The following is a 21,071-nucleotide window of genomic DNA, read 5'->3' as shown; positions in this document are numbered from 1 at the left end:
AAGCCCCTGCAAACACAGATTGACTTTTGCGTAAATGTGCATGGGGATCAAGCTATGAACCTCTCCTGCTGAAATCCGTGAGGCTTTAGAAAGTGCTCAATGCTGGTTGCATCATACTATTTGGGTATAAGCCATCATAATAATACTTGTGCTGTCAGTGTTGAAAGCGCTTTGTGCACATTATCTGGTAATCTTTACAGCAGCACTGTAAAATAGGCCAGGGTCAGTATTTCCCATATCACAGCCGGGGTGAGAGAGCATTTGTGGCTTCCGTAAGGGCATCCAGTGAGTCTGTGGTGAAGGCAAGGCTTGAACTACTGATCTTTTAGATTGCAGCAGAATATTTGGCTGCTACAGAAAGTAGATTCCTTTGAAATGTGGTGTTGGAGGAGAGTGTTACGGATACCCTGGACTGCCCAAAAAACAAATCAGTGGGTGATAGGTCAAATCAAGCCTGAACTGACCCTAGAAGCTAAAGTGACTAAACTGAGGCTATCGTATTTTGGTCACATTATGAGAAAGCAAGAGTCACTAGAAAAAACAGTCATGATAGGAAAAGTTGAGGGCAGCAGGAAAAGAGGAAGACCCAATAAAAGATGGACTCTATAAAGGAATAAGATGGCTCTAAAAAGCCATGGCCCTCAATTTGCAAGATCTGAGCAAGGCTGTTAAAAATAGGACGTTTTGGAGGACATTGATTCATAGGGTCGCCATGAGTCGGAAGCGACGACGGCATTTAACACACACACAGAACTGAAGGAAATATTCCCTGGGATATTGTCGAAGGCTTTCACGGTCAGAGTTCATTGGTTCTTGTAGGTTATCCGGGCTGTGTAAACGTCAGGAAAGAAAATACCAAGACCACGGTTACACAGCCCGGATAACCTACAAGAACCAATTCCCTGGGATATTCCGGCATACAATATTTTGGGTACACGTTTTGAAATAAGGGGTTCCCACCACAGATGGGACAGACAAAAGGAAATTCTTCTTTACACAGCAAGTGATTAAAATGTGGAGTTTGCCACCAGAGGATGTAGTGGTGACCACAGGCATAGACAGCTATAAAAGACAGATTCATAGAGGTTAGGTCTTTCAGTCGCTACTAGCCATGGTAGAAGGAACCTCCATGTTCAGAGGCAGTAAACCTCTGAATGCCAGTGCCAGGAGACACCATCAGGGGAAGGTCTTGGCCTCGATGCCCTGTTGTTGGACCTCCAAAGGAACTGGTTGGCCACTGTGTGAGAGGGTGATGGACCACTGGTCCGATCCAGCAGGGGTCTTCTTATGATGTACAACCGTGCATGGAGCTGGTCATCTCTAGTGGGGGAATGCAGGACTTCGGCTCCCTCCATCCCGTTGGGAATGGCTAGGAATCATGCTCAGAGATGGAACATCCTTTGACACACTCTCACAAGTGATTGTTTTAGTTATGAAAGGAGGACTGTGCTTCCCTTTGCCCTGCTGTGGTTGCTACTGGGCCCCTGTGGATGATGGCTAGTGGAGGTGTGTAGTTTGGGTATTACAAGTGGCTTCAGAGCAGCGTATGCGCATAGCCCTTGGTGGTGATTTTTGGATGTCTTGGGTGGGATACTTATTTTGTAGGGTTCCACATTGCTAGAGACCTTCTATCTGCCCCCCCCCCCCAGTTTGGCACCCTTTCAGTCCACAGCAGATAAGATTCTGGAGCCAAAGAATGTTGAGCATTTGCTAGGCCTGGCAACTAACTGGCTCCTGGAAGTGGGAATAAAATGGCCTTTGTCTCTCCTTCTTTCCGTTTCTTGTTTGCTGCCTGCTTGTTTTATGTAAATTATATATTTTACATAAGAGCATAAGAAAGGCCATGCTGGATCAGGCCAAGGCCCATCAAGTCCAGCAGTCTGTTCACACAGTGGCCAATCAGGTGCCTCTAGGAAGCCCACAAACAAGATGACTGCAGCAGCATCCTGTCTGTGTTTCACAGCATCTTAACATAATACAATAGAGTTGTAGGCATAGAGAGCTTTCTCTGGAGACTTGGCTTCTTGCAGGTCTCTGTGCAGTTGTTGCAGATCTGCGGTGTTGATCATAAGATTCAAAGATATTTGAATTGGCACGAGATCGCTTTCTGTTCTTGGTTTGACCTGAAATGAGTTTATTTTAGCCACCAACCAAGGGGAGCACAGCCCATAGTCAATAATGCTTTTCCCATTAACATTAATAAAGGTGAATTCAACAGAGTCTTTAGCGCAAACAACCAGAGCAAAGTCTCACAGGCCACTTACCTGGTTTGATCAAGAATGCTTCCAGAAGAAAAAGGACCTACGTCGGAAATTCCATGATGCAAGACAGAAAGAAGACTACCACAGCTAGCAGGAATATTATTACACTAAATCAACCTACAGCAAACTGATTTCACTGAAAAAGAAAAACTACTCTGATCAGAAATGGGCATCACTCCTGACCGAGCAAAATCCAATCACAAGAGAATTCTGGACCTGTGTGACAAAAGTTTTACAACGCTTCCTTCCTTCCTTCCTTCCTTCCTTCCTTCCTTCCTTCCTTCCTTCCTTCCTTCCTTCCTTCCTTCCTTCCTTCCTTCCTTCCTTCTCTCCAGAAAAAAAAAGTTTTACAACGCTCTGATAAAACATTAAGTCAAAACATCTCCGAATTGATATGGGTCCAGCATTATACCAATATATTCAACGACTATACAGTCTTTGGTTAACAATAACAAAGTAATTTCATCCTCCATCCCAGCTTGGCCTCCAGTTGATACCGAAGAAATTTTATCATTAATTAACTGACTGAAAAAACACAAATCTCCTGGCTCTGATGGCATCCCAAATGAACTGCTAAAAAATTTAGCAGATTGGTGGGCTCATCCTCTTGCAAACTTTTTCTCTATACTAAACCACTATGGAGTTTTACCCGAGGCGTGGCTTAACTCAATAATCGTTCCCATATTTTAAAAAGGTGTGCCAGACTTACCGGAAAACTTTCGCCCTATCAGTTTACTATCAGTTATTGGGAAGCTATATGGCAAACACCTTGAGAAGAAACTGAATCACTGGATAACTTCCCAAGCCATCCTGGGCTGTGAGCAAATTGGTTTCAGACCTGGAAAAACTACTCTGGACCATTGTCTCATTCTAATGTCACTAGCCGAAAAATATATGAGAGCAGAAAGGGGGAAGCTTTTTGTGGCCTTTATTGACCTAAAATTCCTTTGACACAATTCCCAAAGACCTCCTGTGGCAGAAATTGGAAAAACTGAAAATAGTCCAGTGTCTCCTTGCACTTATACGCCGCCTGTACGCCAAGACAACTTGTCAGGTTAAATTCAACACTAATGGTGACCTAACAACAAAAATTCCAGTCAAAAAAGGCATGAGGCAAGGGTGTGTCTTGGCCCCTCATCTCTTCAATTTGTTCATCAATGACCTAGCTACAGCTCTTGACAAGGTAGACGGCCATCCGCCTAAACTGAATGATCATCTAACTCCCGTGCTACTGTGTGCCGACCATGCCGCAGTCTTGGCCAGGACTCCAATTGGCCTTAAAAGATACCTCCTGGCCTTCACTGCCTATTGTCAACAAAATGGGCTCACCATCAATGCAGAAAAATCAAAGATTATGGTCTTTGCCAAAACCTGGAGACATTATAATTGGAAAGTCGGCAGCACCACCTTAGAACAGGTCAAGAGTTTCAAATATCTAGGTCTGACTTTTACCTATAATTTAAGCTGGACACAGCACAAAACACGCACGGTGAACCAAGCCAGATGTTCGGCACAAGCCATAGTAAGGTTCTTCTACAATCAAGAGAACCAACAAATCCCAGAAGCACTACAAATCTTCAATCTGAAAGTATTGTCACAACTGCTATACGCTGTGCCAATTTGGATTCATGCCTACTCAGATGAAGTGGAACGGATCCAAGGCCGTTTTCTCAGACATCTTGTAGGGCTCCCAAATTGTGTCTCTTATCTCACTGTCTGCTCCGAAACAAATCAAAAATTAGTAACAACTAGGGCCTGGTCATCTGCCATAAAATTTTGGCTACGGATCCATTATCATGCGGGGGAATCAACCCTGTTAAAATACCTACTAGAATACCCCTACTGGACTGAATGCTCTGAATAGACAATCAAAATAAAAAAGAAAATTCCCATATGCATCAACCCGGACTCCCTGCTTCTGTCCAGCGAGAGTTATATCCTAAGTCTAATTAAACAAAGACTAGTCGATCATGAGTTCCAGCGCAAATTTCCTTTAACGCCACCAGTTTGTTCACCTCAATACTTTGGACTTCCACCTAATTTCCATTTAAACTACCTGGACCGTCTTGACAATCCTAAACTCAGGAAAGTCTTTATGCAAGCTAGGACTAATTCATTGCCTTCAGCGATCCTCCGTGGCAGATTCCTGAAAACACCTTACGCTGAAAGAGTCTGCAGATGTGGCGTAGGATGTCCTGACTCCCTGTCTCTCATTCTTTTGGACTGCCATCTTTATGATTCCCCACGAGGAAACCTCATAAAACCTATAGTTTTGAACTTCTCCTCAAATATTACGAAAATACTTCACAAACAATTAGCTGATAAAGACAACCGAAGGACAACCGAAAACGGGGCAAAATTTCTGACGATAGCAGTCAACCGATGGGAATCTAGTCGAACGTAAAATCACAACATTAAGGAATGATTTATATTAATTTTATTTTAACTTTTATCCTTTTATATCCTGCAGATTGTACTATGTCAATAAAGGTATTTGAAATTTGAAATCTGAAAAAAAATTTTTGAACATAATAGGCATGCTCCTCTAATACTAGAGAGACTAGGTGTGCATCATGACCAGTATTCATTTTGACTAGTAGCCATAGATAGCCCTGTCGTCCAAGTACATGTCCACTCCCCTCTTAAAGCCTTCCAAGTTGGCAGCCATCACCACATCCTGGGGCAGGGAGTTCCACCATTTAACTATGCATCGTGTGAAGAAATACTTCCTTTTATCTGTTTTGAATCTCTCCCCCTCCGGCTTCAGCAGATGACCCCACATTCTAGTATTATGAGAAAAAAAGCTTCTCCCTGTCCACTCTCTCCATACCATGCTTAATTTTATAGGCCTCTGCCATATCTCCACTTAACCGCCTTCTTTCCAAGCTAAACAGCCCTAAGCGTTTTAACCGCTCCCCATAGGGCACTTGCTCTAGCCCCCTGATCATTTTTGTCGCTCTTTTCTGCCCCTTCTCAAGCTCTGCAATATCCTTTTTTTAGGTGTGGCGACCCGAACTGTACACGGTAATTCAAGTGTAGTCTCACCATAGATTTGTACAAGGGCAGTATGATAGCATCAGTTTTATTCTCTGTTCCTTGTCTAACTAGAGCCAGCGTGGAATTTGCCCTTTTTTTTTGCCTTCTCCCCCCCACAAGTGTCCATTCCCCCCTCCCCGGCCTGTCCGGAGAAGAAAAAGGCCCTCTCCTCTTGCTTCCTTGCCGCAAAATGTCTGGTCTCTTTCCCAATAAACTTTGACCCGCTGATTAAGCAACTTCGCTGAAGCTGCTGTAAGAGCTTTAATTCTTTCAATCAATAGTGGCTTGAATCTTAATTCCCATCGAACAGGAGAAGCCGTAACGTTGCGGAGAGACATAATTTGTGTGTCGAATCCAGTAACGGTCAAGAAGGAAATGAGGCATGATCATGGGGAAGTTGTTACCACAGTCCTACTGGCTGCCTTTTCTTTTGTTAGCAGGATTTTTCTCTTCCTTTCACTGTCTTGGGAGACATTTTAACTTAGGGCGATTCTGGGGAATAAGGCAGTGAAGGAGAAATGGAGGTGAGTTTGGGGTCAGTCTCGCATTTATTTTTTTAATCTCTCTGTGGTAAATCTTCTCCCTGCCCCCTTCAAGCACTTTAGAACGTGATATTTGGGGAGGGGCCGTGGCTCAGTGGTAGGGCATCTGCTCGGCGTGCAGGAGGTCCCCGGTTCCATCCCCGGCATCTCCCGTTAAAGGGACCAGGCAAGTAGATGATGTGAAAGACCTCCGCCTGAGACCCTGGAGAGCCGCTGCCGGCCTGAGTAGACAGTGCTGACTTTGATGGACCAAGGGTCTGATTCGGTACAAGGCAGCTTCATGTGTTATGTGAAAGACCCCTGCCTGAGACCCTGGAGAGCTTCTGCTGGTCTGTGTAGACAATACTGGCTTTGATGGACCGAGGGTCTGATGCCGTGTAAGGCAGCTTCCTGTGTTCGCGACCCATGTGAGTATATGAACTATGTGCACATCTTTACATTAAATCTCAGGATAGAGTTTATTGGGCTCAGAGAGCCTGGCTTCATGTTACTCTCACTGCATAGTGGTTCTGCCTGCTGAGAATTTCCTTCACCAGCGGACAGGAAAAGCTGGTGTAGATGGCTGTTGCACAGGACAGGATGGTCATTGCGCAGTGCAGGAGGCAGCTTTTCTCTGTATCTCCCAGTTCCTAATTTTCCTTTACAGTTGGGGAGGTCTAGGGATGCCAGCCTGCAGGTGGGGCCTGGGGATGCCCTGGAATTACAGCTCATGATCGGACTACAGAGATCTGTTTCCTTTGAGGAAATGGCTGCTTTGGAGGGTGGACTCTATGGCATTGCACCCCACTGAGGTTTCTGTCCTCCCAGGCACCACCCCCAAATCTCCAGGAGTTTCCCAACCTGGATCTGGCAACCTTACCCCCCATCCCCCACCGTTGGCCTGGGGGGACCTGGCAACCCTCGGGAGGACCCAGGGAACTTTAGCTGGAGAAAGATAAAGGACGAGGAATGACTGGTGGAGAGAGGCGACAATGGTATTGGCTCTACAGTGCAGGCAGGCACCTGGCTTCTTCTTCTTTTAACATAGGGGAAGTGTTACGCTCCAATCAGGGGAAAAGGTAGGACGTGCAGAAAATGTTGGTTTTTATTTCCTAAGAAACATCAGATCCAGGTCTTGCCGAATGGAGTGCGTGCAGCGACTGCTGGGGAAGGGGAAGTGAAGCTTGGGTCAGGAGAGATGAAGGCGTCGTCATAGTCATCGTCGTCATCATCATCATCACTTTATTATGGTCATTGACCAGTATTACAAAAGGAAAAAGAAAGCAACAGATCAATCCAATGACAATGTAATTTGAGTCTTAAAACTTTTAAAAATGCAAGCTTCAACCCTTTAAGACCATTTAAACCTGTGATGGCTTTAATTCCACCCCCCCCCCATCCTACTTATCGAAAGGCTGAATTTGGCTACTTGGCATGATATCTGGTGGGTTTTGTCCGCTAACAGAAAATCCAGTTTAATTTTATCAATTTCATCAGAAATCTCATCCAACAGAGGCTTTAAAAATTTAAATCTAACCTCCTTATAATAAGGACATCTCAAGAACGTATGCTCCGTTGTTTCCATGTCACCCTACGGACATGAGCACAGCCTTTCTGTGCGCGAAATCTGCTTAAATCTACCTTCCAGCACCGCAGAGGAAAGTGTCAGACTCAGGGTGTTTGTCCTTAGCCTCCTGCAAGCAAAACTCATCAGGCAAGGCTCTGAAGCAGCTTAGACTTTATTAGGAGCAAAATTGGACAAAGTCAGAAGCTGGCTGCCTTCGGGCAGAGAAGGCTACTAATGAGGAAGCAAGGCAAGGATGCAGGGTTAAAATACAGTTCAGACTTTGGAGATGGATAGGGCAAAGTACACAGGCAGCTACAACACATGATAAGCTTTCTCAGGATAGGTATAGACATAACACATCTATGCAGCTGGGGTGAATGTGGTAAATAGGATAGGCATAACACGCAGATACTGCACATAGGCATGGGAACCAGGAGTACATGACCAGAGCCCTGACTGAGCCAAACTCTGGCCTGCTTGGGTCAGGAGCCTGGGAGCATTAGTGTCAGGCCCTTAGCCTGACAGAAAGTGCCGCACACCTTGCAAAGGTAAATGCTCTTCTAATGCTGTTAAACTCTAGCAAGGACAGACAGGCTGCTGGGGCCACCACATATTTCGCACTCAATGAGCATTTAAAATCTGGTGCTCTGGTGATGTCAGATTGACGTTCAATATCATTGACCCTCTTTCGGATAAAGAGATGAAGGCGAAGGATGATGGGAAGGTGAGCAGCGAAGGAGGAACAAATTGGGGCCGGGAGGAAATGGCAGGCGCAGCTGAGTCGCCTGGGAAGATTTTTACAAGGAGGCCTTACCAGGCAACCAACTGCTGTCCCAGAAGCCTCTTTGGCCGTTTGGCTCGTGAACCCTGTTGGTTCCTGCTTGGGTTAGGTAGCCGTGGGTGGCATGCAGGATATTCTCTCTGGTCCCAAGTGCAGTTCTTGATGTGAGCTTGCGACTTGACCTCGTTATTCCCGTTTTACAAATCGGGGAAGTAAGTCTCAGAGATCGGCTCAGCCAGGAGCTCTCAAGCCTAACCCAAGTTTCGCAGTTGCGAAGACAATGGCTGCATTCAGACGTCGCAATATGCTATATTTTATAAACCTTGGCTTGCTCAAATCCCAGGTGGTTGTGATGTCTGAATGCAGACAAGTCCCGCAAACCAGAATTTCTTGGTTGGCACCAAATTGGGCTTTCAAACCTGGGTTTGCATCCCGCGTGTTAACTGCCATTGGTATCGATTTGTTGTGGCTTCTGAATTTGCAAGCCATGTTTTGTTTAGTAGTGCCATCCCTTGCAGCTACCCAGCCACAGAGACAGTGGCATAGGGGATATGCCTTCTTTGATGTTGGGGGGTTGGAAACAAAGCAGACAAACCAGGGTTTGTGCAGAAACTGGGGTTTGGGGCAGACTAACCAGAATTGGTTGCACAAACCCCTGGTTTTATTGTGATGTCTGCATGCTGCCTGATACTTAATTAACAAGTTGGTTTTCTGTTGGTTTTGAAATGTGGTTTTACTACATGTGCTTTAATTTGTCGGTTGCCTTGGCGGCCTTCATGGAAGCAGAAAGGTGGGGGTACGCATTTTGTAAAATAAAAATAATAGTAGGACTTTATGTGCTGTATCACTTGGCTGTGTATACTTTGTTTCATGGGTGGGAGGAAAAGAAAATTGGACGACGCTGGAGCAGATGTTGCTGGTGGCAGTGGATTGAATTTTTGGGAGTGTAGCAAAAGTGATCCTGATTTATGTATTGGCGGGGTGGTGGTGGAGCAAAGGCTTACCTTACAGTATCAGGAATAATTTGATCCCTCCCCCCCCCCCACCCCAGAGGCTTCAACACAAGTACAGTATCGTCACATTCCTGCCGGAGATATAGTATCCCACTTGCAAAGTGAGGTGATGGGTGCTATTTATAGAAACGGAGGGTCCCCTTACAAACTAACCTAGCAGAGCTATGCAGCCTATTTTAAGTATGCCCACCCTGCCCACCTGCCCTTATGCATTTGCTTTTTCTGCACAAAGCTTGCAGGAGCAGGTAGGAGAAGAAAAAGAAGAAGAGTTGGTTTTTATATGCTGACTTTCTCTACTACTTAAGGAAGAATCAAACCAGCTTACAATCACCTTCCCCTCCCCACAACAGACACCCTGTGAGGTAGGTGAGCCTGAGAGGGCTCTAAGAGTTCTGTGACTGGCCCAAGGTCACCCAGCTGGCTTCATGTGTAGGAGTGGGGAAACCAGTCCAATTCACCAGATTAGCACCCACTGCTCATGTGGAGGAGTGGGGAATCAAACCCGGTTCTCCAGATCAGAGCCCACCGCTCCAAACCACCGCTCTTAACCACTACACCACGCTGGTTAAAGAGATTGTGTCGTCTTCCTGATGTGACGGCTCTGTGTTTCAGAGGTCTAGAAATCGGGTTCAAGATTTAACCGATCAGAGACCTTGCAGAGACCCCTATTCAAGTTAACGTTGGTCTTAAAAAAAAAAAAAAAAAAGCTGCATGCGCTCACACACGAGACACCGAATCCGTTCTTACACAGGTTGTAAAACGGCTGCAGGAATGAAGGGGCTGTAAAGCAGGGTTGTGACAGCAGAGCTGGCAGCCGATCAGCAGCGTGCAGAGCTCGCTTGTAATAGAAATGCGCAAAGCCAGTTTCACCTGGCCGGGCTCTAGGAACAGATCGAGGTGTACCTGAGCAGAAGATGGTGTCTGTGTTTCCGGTGTGCCGGAGGTGCAGCTGCAGTTTACATTTGAGGACACTCTTTGATGTACCCACTGAACTCTGGGCTGGCCAGAGACTCCGTTTGCTGATGGAAGACGCCCTGTGTGCGTCGCATTCCCTCACTGCATGCATTTCTCAGCGACAACGCCTAGGGTGGTGTAGTGGTGTAGTGGTTAAGAACGGTGAACTCTACTCTGGAGAACTGGGTCTGATTCCCCGCTCCTTCACTTGCGTGGCGGACGCTAATCTGGTGAACCGGGTTGGTTTCCCCACACCTTCACAAGAAGCCAGCTTGGGCCAGTCACAGTTCTGTCAGAACTCAGCCCCACCTGCTGCACAAGGTGCCGGCTGTGGGAAGGGAAGGAGATGGTAAGCCGGTTTGATTCTCCTTTAAAAAGTTAGAGAAAGTTGGCATATAAAAACCAACTCTTCTTCTTCATCTTCCTTCTTCTATCCGTGTGCTCTGTTTGCCAGCATGGCGTAGTGGTTAACGCGTCAGACTTGGATCAGGGAGACCCAGGTTCGAATCCCCACTCTGCCATGGAACCTTGCTGGGTGACCTTGGGCCCGTCGCACGCAGTCAGCCTTATCTACCTCACAGGGTTAGGATAAAATATTAGTGGAGCTGCTTTGGGTTCCCATTGGGAAGAAAAGTAGGGAATAAATACTTTTTTGTTTGCTGTTATAAAAACAATTGATGGGCTTCCTACTAGCACAGCTTTGAAAATAAATCCACAGGATTTATGGGGGAATGGGAGGCTTGGATGAAATATTGTGAATATGAACTAGGACTGGGGAAAATGGAAGAGTACCTTTTAATCTGATCTAGATGACATTGCTAACATAAAGAAGTGTAATTAATTATATTAATAGAATATTGTGATTGAAACTTAACTGAGATATAAGAATAATTAAGATCAGATCAGATCACGATGGGATAGAATACTTTATTAAGAGGCGGATAAAGGTGATGGGGAAGTCAACAAATTTTCCTTTATTTTTTATTTTATTAAGTACTTAAATAACTATAACAACATTACTTATGATTTAGTTTTTTATATTACTTTTATTGTTGTTTATTAACATGGAAAATTTATATTATAAAAACCAATAAAATTAAAAAAAAGTAGGTAATAAATACTTTTTTGTTTGCTGTTATAAAAACAGTTGATGGGCTTCCTACTAGCACAGCTTTGAAAATAAATCCACAGGAGTCCGTGTTATTTTTTCCCTAGCCAGCTTGCCCGTACATACCTGTGTTCGTTATTGGGAGCCTAACTACAGGAACAAAAGAAACATATTTGCGTAAAGCTTCTATTCCTGGAGGCAATTCTTACCCAATGTGGGTGTCCAGGCCGTTGTCTGCTTACAGGCCAGGGCTAGCTTTGTAGAGCTGATGGTGGGTAAGGCTACAAACTCATGCCAACTATTTGTTGGCTGGCTTTGGGCAGCGCACTGGAATAATTCAGACAAGTCTGAGTGGTATAGCTAATGTCTCTTCTTTACCCTTATTCTTGCCCATCATGCGCTGCTCAGCCACTAAACGGCTTTCATTTCTACTGCAAACCATAGCTTGTTCATCCATCTGAAGAAGGGATGCAGTGTGGCGAAGTGGTTAGAGTGTCAGGCTAGGGTCAGGGAGACCGAGGTTCGAACCTCCACTCCGCCATGGAAGCTTGCTGGGTGGCTTTGGGCCAGCCGTACGCTCTCGGCCTCATTTGCCTCACAAGGTTGTTTGTGAGGATAAAACGCAGACGAGAACGGCATAAGGGGAGCAAGGTGGGGCGTAAAATAAACCACAGAGGATGCATTGTGTGGTGACTGCAGGCTAGGATTCTAAGACCGGGTTTAGTCTTCGTTTGAAATCCTGGGGTGAAGGGAAAAGCAGGCACCGCGGGGTTGTGGCATAGGGTTTGCTGTGAAAATCTTGATTTTTCTTGCTGGGTGGGGTGTGGGGAAACCGTGAGCCAGAGGCATCCCTCAGGCGGGCGATGGTGGAATCCTGCCTCTGTCTTTCAGGCTCCATTATGGCGCGCTCTCTCTCTCTCTATATATATATTTTTTGACCTAGCCCACTGGTGGTATAGTTAGAATCGTTCTGAGGAATTGCCTGTGAAGCATTTTTGAGCTTTGTCAGGGAGAGGGGTATAGTATAGTTTCTAAATTATTTATTAAAGATGCTGGACTTCAGTTGGCACAGCTTTTGAAGCAATTTATAAGGAGCTTCTCCCTCTCCGATATAAAGTTAAAGATTTAGTAGTGTGTTATTTAGTAGTATATCATACACATTTTCTCATAAATGTGGACAAAGTTAGTCATTTAAACTAATATGCTTGAAAACATGTTGTATTTGTCTACATCAGCAGTTCCCAAACCGTTGGTGCTCCGTGAAACATTTCCTAGTTCTCCGTGAAGAGATTGGAAAGAGAAATGCTACTGTCATTCGGCTTAGTATATAGGTGCTAGGTGAAAATTAGTGTTCCGTGACGAATTTCTCTCCTGAAAAGTTCTCCATTACTCAAAAAGTTTGAGAACTGCTGGTCTATGGTGTACCCAGGAATTATCATTATCAAAGGGTATAGATTGTCTTACATTAAAAAAAGTCTTCATACTACATATTCAGAGTAATGCCTTGGCTTAAAACTCATTTCACTTCTGAATATTTCACAGAAGACTTTTTAACTGCTTCCCAGAATTTTTATAGTTTTTCCGCCGGGAAAACTGGAAGGTGAAAGCGTACCTAGAGAATTGCTCTGATCTGGAAGGCTCAGGCTGACCAGATCCCATCAGACCCTGGAAGCTAAGCAGGGTTGGCTCTGGTTAGTGCTTGGACCGGAGACCACCAAGGAAGTCCAGGGTTGCTACACGGAGGCAAGCAATGGCAAACCACCTCTGTACGTCTCTTGCCTCGTAAACCTTATGGGCTCCCCATACGTCTGCTGCAACTTGAGGGCCGTTTCCACCACCACTTTGGGAATTAAAAAATAGTTTGAGGCTTTCACACCTCTATAAATAAATTTATTTAATACAGTCCAAGACCAATGAAAAAATAGAATCAATATAATAATTCAGATGACTAACTTCCAATATATCAAATAACTCAGGTTAAATTTAAGAATATTTTAAAATTATAGATTCAATGAATTATACAATTATACAAAATTTATAGATTCACAGAAGTTATACAGAATAAAATTATAGGTAAAAAGGCTATATATGGCTTACCCAAGTTTTCCTAGTGTTACAGGCTATCCATCCAAATTTGGCGACTGTAAAAGTGATCTCTAGATTCTTATCTGCTAGCATAACAGAGAGAAGAGTCCTTCTATTTTTCCCAGGATGGAGTCACACCTCTAGGTTGATTCATGAATGGGGGATCTAAATTGGCTTGAATGTGAGATCCCCCCCCCCCAGCAAACTATTTAGCAAATTAGTCAGATTGTTCTTCTAAAACCTGGGTTATTTGCTCGAGGGGTGGGGGAAAGCTTCTGCCATTTATACCAGCACCACCCGTCTTTCTCTGCGGTGGCTCATACAAGTCAACCCTGAAAGGGTTCTTTGCTAAAACCTGTGGTGGTGGTGGAAAGGGCTGTCAAGTCACAGCTGATTTATGGCGACCCCATGGCATAGGGTTTTCAAGGCAAGAGATGTTCGGAGGTAGTTTGCCATTGACTGCCTCCGTGTGGGCTGAGAGAGTTCTGAGAGAACTGTGACTGGCCCAAGGTCTCCTAACAGGCTTAATGTGGAGGAGTGGGGTATCGAATCCGGTTCTTCAGATTAGAGCCCTACTCTTAACCACTATACCATGCTGCTAAAACCTACCAAATTATAATTTGGGAGGGAGTATCCTGCACATCTAACTTTGGCTGCACCTGGAGTATTGTGTACAGTTCTGGAGGCCTTACTTCAAAAAGGATGTGGACAGAACAGAGCAGGAGCAGAGGAGAGCGGTGAGGATGATCAGGGGCCTGGTGACCAAGCCCTATGGGGAAAGGCTGAGGGAGTTGGGAATGTTTAGTCTGGAGAAGAGGAGGTTGAGTGGGGACATGATTTCTCTCTTTAAGTATTGGAAGGGCTGTCCCTTAGAGGAGGGCAGGGAGCTGTTCTTGTTGGCAGCAGAGGATAGGACATGCAATAATGGGTTTAAAATTGCAGGCGGAAAGGAAAAACTTAGGAAAAACTTTTTTACAGTAAGAGGGTATTAGGAAAAACCTTTTTTACAGTAAGAGTTGTTCTACAGTGGAATCAGCTACCTAGGGAGGTGGTGAGCTCCCACTCACTGGTGGTCTTTAAGCAGAGGCTGGACAAGCACTTGACGGGTGCTCTAGGCTGCTCCTACATGAAGCAGGGGGTTGGACTAGAATGGCCTGTATGGCCCCTTCAAACTCTGTGATTCTATGCCTGGGCTGGCCCTTCAAATCTGCAGACATGTGATCTAACTGTTCCTAATACATAGAGGAGGATGTCTTCCCTCCGGTGAGCCTGTTTTGTTCCTTGGGAAGCGAAAACAGTGTGTCCTGAGCCAGAGAAGGCTGTTCTCCCTCCCAGTGTTTGTTTGATTTAGACGAATGGATGCCAACCATGTGTGGTCATCTGTTTTGGGAAGGGCAGGGAGAGCAAGTTCCTCTCTGGAGAAGACTAAAGTTGCACATTCAACGTTGGAGAGAGCAGCCCTGGCCGCAGATGGAAGGGGTCTTTAAGAAGGGGAGTTACCATCTCCAATCTTTTCCCCTTCCGGTCCTCAGCGGAGTGTGCCATGACAACCTCGAACCACGGACAGCAGCATCTCTTTTCCAGGTTTCCCATTCTTGGGAGTTCAAGATGCGGGGAATGTAAAGGTTATGCGGTAGCTAAAAAGGCAAATGTGATCTTGGCCTGTATCAACAGAAGTATAGTGTCCAGATCACGCGAAATGATGGTATCGCTTTACTCTGCTCTGGTTAGAGCTCACCTAGAGTATTGTGTTCAGTTTTGGGCACCACAATTTAAGAATGTTGTAGACAAGCCGGAACGTGTCCAGAGGAGGGCAACAAAGATGGTGAGGGGTCTGGAGACCAAGTCCTGTGAGGAAAGGTTGAAGGAGCTGGGTATGTTTAGCCTGAAGAGGAGAAGACTGAGAGGGGATATTATAACCATCTTCAAGTACTTGAAGGGCTGTCATAGAGAGGATGGTGCCGAGTTGCATTGTGCAGGGGGTTGAACTAGATGACCTTGGTGGCCCCTTCCAACTCTATGATTCTATACTAAAGAGCACGTGGCGGATTTCTACCAATCCAGATTTACCCACTCTCCATAAGCGAAAGCTTGTGTTTGTTCTTGTTCTAGGATGCCATTCGGACTCTAAATACGCTCCAGACGAATGCCAGCTACCTGGAGCAGGTGAAGCGCGAGCGAGGAGACCCGCAGGCGCAGCTGGAAGCCATGAAAGGGTTCTTGGAACGCAGTGGGTTAAAGGTGAGAGGCTCAGGGGCTTTGCAGGAGGTCTCTGACCGCAAGGGGTGTGCAGGGCACCCATCGCGATTTCTCTTGTTTCGGCCTGATAAGGGGCAGAGTCTGTTTGTTGTGTAGACTCTCTGCTTTCCTGTTCTGCTGTTGAACTGTTGTAGGGGAGGAGCGGGGTGGGCAGGGATCTGGCAGACGAAGCTGATGGGTTCGTTCACCTCTGGCAGGTCGAAGATCTGGATCAACTGAACATAATTCACGTCACTGGAACAAAGGGCAAGGTAAGTAAATGGGTTGGGGGTGTGGTAGGTGAGTGGGGGAGAACAATTTTGCCTGATCTCGTCAGATCTCAGAAGCTAAGCAGGGTCAGCCCTGCTTAGTGTTTGGATGGGAGACCACCAAGGAATACCAGGGTTGCTGTGCAGAGGAAGGCACTGGCAAACCACCTCTGTTAGTCTCTTGCCATGAAAACCCCCAAAAAGGGGTCGCCATAGGTCAGCTGCGACTTGACGGCACTTTACACACACAATGAGAGACACTGCCTTGGATGGCCTAGGCCCTAGGCTAACTCGATCTTGTCAGATCTCGGAAGCTAAGCAGGGGCGACCCTGGTTAGTTCTTAGATGGGAGACCACCAAGGAAGTCCAGGGTTGCTATGCAGAGGCAGGCAACGGCAAACCACCTCTTAACATCTTTTGCCTTGAAAACCCTACTGGGTTGCCATAAATCGGCTACAACTTGACGGCACTTTCCACCACCACCAATGAGAGACCAATGTTGCACGCTGGTTACAGTGCTGGCCTCAGACCTGGGAGACCTGAGTTCAGATCCCCACGCTGCCAGAAAGCTTGATTGCCTGACTTGCAGAGAGGTATTCTAGGGGCACAGTAGCTAATGAAAAGACACCAAGGCCATTTATGCAGGGTCGATTTTAATTCTCGCTCAAAGCTCCTTTTTTAAACCCGATATTTGAAATGCCTATTCATGGTCCCGATGCAAGAAAAGAAAGTCAACAAATTCCACCCCCACTCCTTCATTCCTTCATTTGCATAGCCATTAGCAATCTTCGTTTGCATAGCTAACCTGCGGCTGTGATTCTTCATGCTTCCTTGAGTGGATGCTTTGAGGCAGGGATGGAGCAAAATAAATGCGAAGCAGGTATGCGCCGGCTTCGCATCTGGAATGACAGTTCAGCATGAAGAACTCAAAAAAAAATATGAGGGGCACTTCAGCCTGGAATGTAATTACCAAGCATAAACAGCCCAAATTTCCACCCAGCAAGATATCTGAGCAAAGCAGCTCTCCACTGCAATTCTGCCATAGCATCAGGGGGGAAAGAACAAAGGTTACCACATATCCTACAGATAGTCTAATTGACGAAAGGCTAATGTATTCCAAACTCTAATGTAACCTAAAAATTAGGCTGGGGGGGTGAGGATGGGGGAGGGGAACTGTTCACAAAGGCAATTTAAAGCTACTGGCCACCCTCAGATCAGATCTAGTCAGCTTCCACCAGTTTCAGTACTCTCCCCTGTATTCCTAACCACTACTTGCCCCAGGGCAGAGACATCATTTTCCAACGTATGAGCTCTCCCATATACTTTGAGGCTCCTTGTATTTTTATGGTTGAGTTTCCCTCCCCTTTTTTGTGGTGTATTTGGATGTTTGATAACCATTGCATCTTTCTTCTGCCTCAGGGTTCAGTGTGTGCCTTCACAGAACGTATCCTACGCAACTTCGGCTTAAAGACGGGTTTCTACAGGTAAGTTGTTCTTGAAGATTAGCTTGGTTTCACCACTCTTGGCTTCAGAAGGTGGGGAGCTGCATTTAATTTCAGCCGCGTAGCTTTCGACGGTCGCTCAGTGCAGACATGTCAAAACAGCAAGTCTCGGGAGCCGTGCCCTCCCTTGTGCTTCTGCACAGCTTGGGTGATGAAGACTTGAGGGTTGCAGAGAAACAGCAATATCTCACGACATCCGAATTGGCCAAAGCTAAAAACAGTGGCTTTGGGTTTTTGCCTGCAAGCCAGTATTCTGAACCGTGATTTAATTCTGGTTTGTAGGCAAGCAATAAATCATAGTTTGTCATTCTGCATCATCTCCAGCTACCTTGTGGATTATATTTAAACTTTTTATTTATAAAAATATATAATATTTACCCTGTGATGGTTCAGGACAGAATATTATTTTGTTTAAATTAGTGTCTAGCTTTAAACAGAATAATTTAATCCATCTGTTTTCTTCTGTAGTAAATATAACCATCTCCCCTAGTAATCGATCAGTTTTAAATCCACTAGGACGGGTGTCAAACTCACTTATTGCAATGTCTAGATATGACATAAATGTCACTTGGTCGGGCCAGGCCATGCCTCGCCAGCCCAGATTGCGAGGGGGGGGGCTGCCTCGGCTAACTTGCGGTCCAGATAAGAGCTTTCATGGGGCCAGTTCCTGCCCACAAGCCTTATGTTTGACACCCCTGCACTAGGAAGTTGGAAGTCTCTAAATTAAAAGCTGGTTGGAACACAAGGGGAATGCTAGCTAGCACTATAAACCAGTGTGGTTAGTGTGTTGGAGTAACATTGGGGAGTCCCAGGTTTTAATTTTCTCTCAGTTTTGAGGCTTTCAAGGTGATCTTAGCCTGCCTACCTAACAGGGTTATTGTGAAGATAACATGGAGGAAGTAAGAACATTGTTTGCTGCCCTGAGCTCCATGAAGAAGTGTGGGATAAAAATATAAGAGCAGATATGAAGGGGAAAGTTCTTTCTCCTTCCTGCTAATGCCGGTCAACCAAGCTTGTGTTGTAAACCTGTTGGGCTGTGAAGAAGATTCTGAATGATTTGAGGTGTGTGTGTGTGTGGGGAAGACTTGTTTTGCTCATTTGCCTGGCTCCTCTGAGGAGGGGAGAAGGGGCCTGTTGTGGGGGGGCTGAATTTAATTTGTCTTGCACATTCTCCTCTCAGCTCTCCACATTTGGTCCAGGTGCGCGAGAGGATTCGAATTAACGGGCAGCCTATCAGCAAAGAGCTCTTCAGCAAATACTTCTGGCAGGTGTATAACCGGTTGGAGGAGACCAAGGTGAGCAGAACAGGCTTTTTTTGCCAGTGGGCGGACAATAAAAATGTAAGCAGTAATTCCTCCTCCTTTTTTTAAATCAAGAAAAACAGAGACCTAGAGTCTGTTCTTGTCAATCAGGGTTTAATATGAAAAGGATTTAGTATGATATTTATCTGATTTCTCTCAGATTAATGATCAGTCTTGTTATTCCTTCAAAAAACAATTGGTCTTCGGCTGGCTCTCCTGGGTCCTGATCTAAGGCCTGGTTCTCACATACAGGAGGTGATAGAGTGGCCTATACTAGGGGTCCCAGTGTGGTGTAGTGGTTAAGAGTGGTGGACTCTAATCTGGTGAACCAGGTTTGATTCCCCATTCTTCCACATGAGCAGCGGGCTGTAATCTGGTGAACTGGGTTGGTTTCCCAACTCCTCCACATGAAGCCTGCTGGGTGACCTTGGGCCAGTCACAGTTCTCTCCGAACTCTCTCAACCCCACCTACCGCACAAGGTGTCTGTTCTGGGGAGAGGAAGGGAAGGAGATTGTAAGCCCGTTTGATTCTCCTTCAAAGGTAGAGAAAATCGCCATGTAAAAACCAACGCCTTCTTTCTTCTTCTTCCTTTTCCTCCTCCCCAAACTTTTTCAGCCTCTGGGCACCTTTGGAATTTTGACACAGGGTGTTGGGGCACAACCACAAAATGGCTGCCATGGAAGGTGGAGCCAGTCACAAAATGCCAGGGACTGAGGTTATCCATAACTCTGGTAGTAGGTCTTTCAGCATTTCAGGCAGAATCTCTCTTAACGAGATACCTTTTAAAACTAACATATTGTTGCATTCATACAAAATAAATATACTTATCGAGCTAGCTAAGAAACCCTCATCTGGCAGTATCTGTCTTCATTTTGCAGACATCTAATGCACATATGCAAAAGGGGGGAAATGATGCTTTAGATAAGGCCACTGTCTGTGTTATACCATAGACATCAAAAACACTTTCTAAACATTTAGTGCGCATCCTCCTAACCATCCTGCTTTCCCAACAGGTTTCTGAGCATGTAGCTATGCCAGCGTACTTCCGCTTTCTGACCATCATGGCTTTCCACGTTTTCTTGCAGGAAAAGGTACAGTGCACTCACATCATTTTTTCCTCCCTTTGAATGATGGGTTTTCACTTAATGCAGATCACATTTGAAATGTTAAGGCACTTGGCATCTATGATGGTTGCAATCCCTTGCGACAATTCGGAAAGTATTGTTCTTGTATGAAATATTTGGGGTTGAGTGCCTGGAGGCCATCTGGTGAGTTTGTGGCAGAGGAGAGATTTGAGCTGGGGACGTCCTGATCTATAGCTTTGTTCCCTTCGCCACCGGGACTACCCCGACTCTCTATTTTTGTTGATGTAGGTAAAAGATTTGTATACCATTTAACCATGGGATTCTTTGATTGTTCCTGTAATGAAGGGCTCTCTAGGGAAGAATAGAATGTTTTACCTTTATAGTATGCTAAGAATCAGGAGCTGACCTTTAAGGTGGCAAAATTTGGCTGGCTGGTCTTAAAGATCAGAAAATCTTGGTCTACACAGGTTCAAGAAGGATCATAAGCAGATATTATATATCTTCTTTTACTCGTCTTCATCTGTTTTTAGTATTATTTTATTCTATATTTTAGTGGTGATGAATGATTATCAATCATATGGAGTTTGATTGAAGACGTGATATTTATATTTACAACCTATGTTACACTTTTAATTCTATGTAAATAATAGCATTCTGGTCTAGGACCGTAAGAAATATTTACTTACTTACCACTTTACCTAAGATAAGGCTGGGTTACACCAAAGTGCAGTATATAATTATGTTATAAATCAGCAGCATCTTAAAGCTGTAAAACAGACAGACAGTAATCTATCAGCCAAGAAGCAATGCATAGAGAAAGCCCCTCCGCAGATCAACCTCTGAAAGCTGCCCGAACAGCGCCCTTCTGCAGGGGCTGCACAGTTCCCTTGAGGAAAGTCCAAACGTTGCTGATGTCCTCTTGTGTTGTTCTTCAGGTAGACCTGGCTGTCGTTGAGGTGGGCATTGGCGGCACATACGATTGCACCAACATCATCAGGTAGGGAGATCAAAACGTCGGTTGTCTCCTTTATGGAGAGGCTCTTGGGAGGCCTTCTGACAATAACAGCCCAGAAAATCCAGACTAAAGATGTTTTTAATAAGGGTGTTCAATGTATTTAATTACTGGGTTTTTTTTGGGGGGGCAGACTGTTTTAATGTTATTATTTATGAATGGGCTTTATATGACAGACTGTGATGGCCTTATGCCACAAACAATAAACTTGTATCTGTTATCTGTTGCAATAACATCTGCTGTTTGCTCTTTTTTCTGCCCTTACACATGGGAGTTTCGGCTCCCCAGCTCCCTCTCCCTTTTGGAGCCAAGCCCTGCTTGGTGTAGCTTGATAACA

The 21,071-nt window shown here is 45.3% G+C and overlaps 1 protein-coding gene across 1 annotated transcript in view; it reads left to right on the top strand.

The window, feature by feature from the left end:
- The window catches only part of FPGS (folylpolyglutamate synthase), a 43,988-nt gene that overhangs the window by 7,704 nt on the left and 15,213 nt on the right, over positions 1-21,071 (top strand). Inside the window, exons 2-7 of the mRNA XM_056860535.1 lie at positions 15,439-15,567; positions 15,783-15,836; positions 17,253-17,317; positions 18,516-18,630; positions 19,651-19,728; positions 20,658-20,719. Of these exons, the coding sequence (XP_056716513.1) occupies positions 15,439-15,567; positions 15,783-15,836; positions 17,253-17,317; positions 18,516-18,630; positions 19,651-19,728; positions 20,658-20,719 (503 nt within the window). The remainder of the gene's footprint in view (positions 1-15,438; positions 15,568-15,782; positions 15,837-17,252; positions 17,318-18,515; positions 18,631-19,650; positions 19,729-20,657; positions 20,720-21,071) is intronic.

The sequence above is a fragment of the Euleptes europaea genome, chromosome 14 (genome assembly GCF_029931775.1).
Source record: "Euleptes europaea isolate rEulEur1 chromosome 14, rEulEur1.hap1, whole genome shotgun sequence".
NCBI lineage: Eukaryota > Metazoa > Chordata > Lepidosauria > Squamata > Sphaerodactylidae > Euleptes > Euleptes europaea.
The sequence above is the reverse complement of the archived record's forward strand: the minus strand, read 5'-3'. Positions and strand labels throughout refer to the sequence as shown.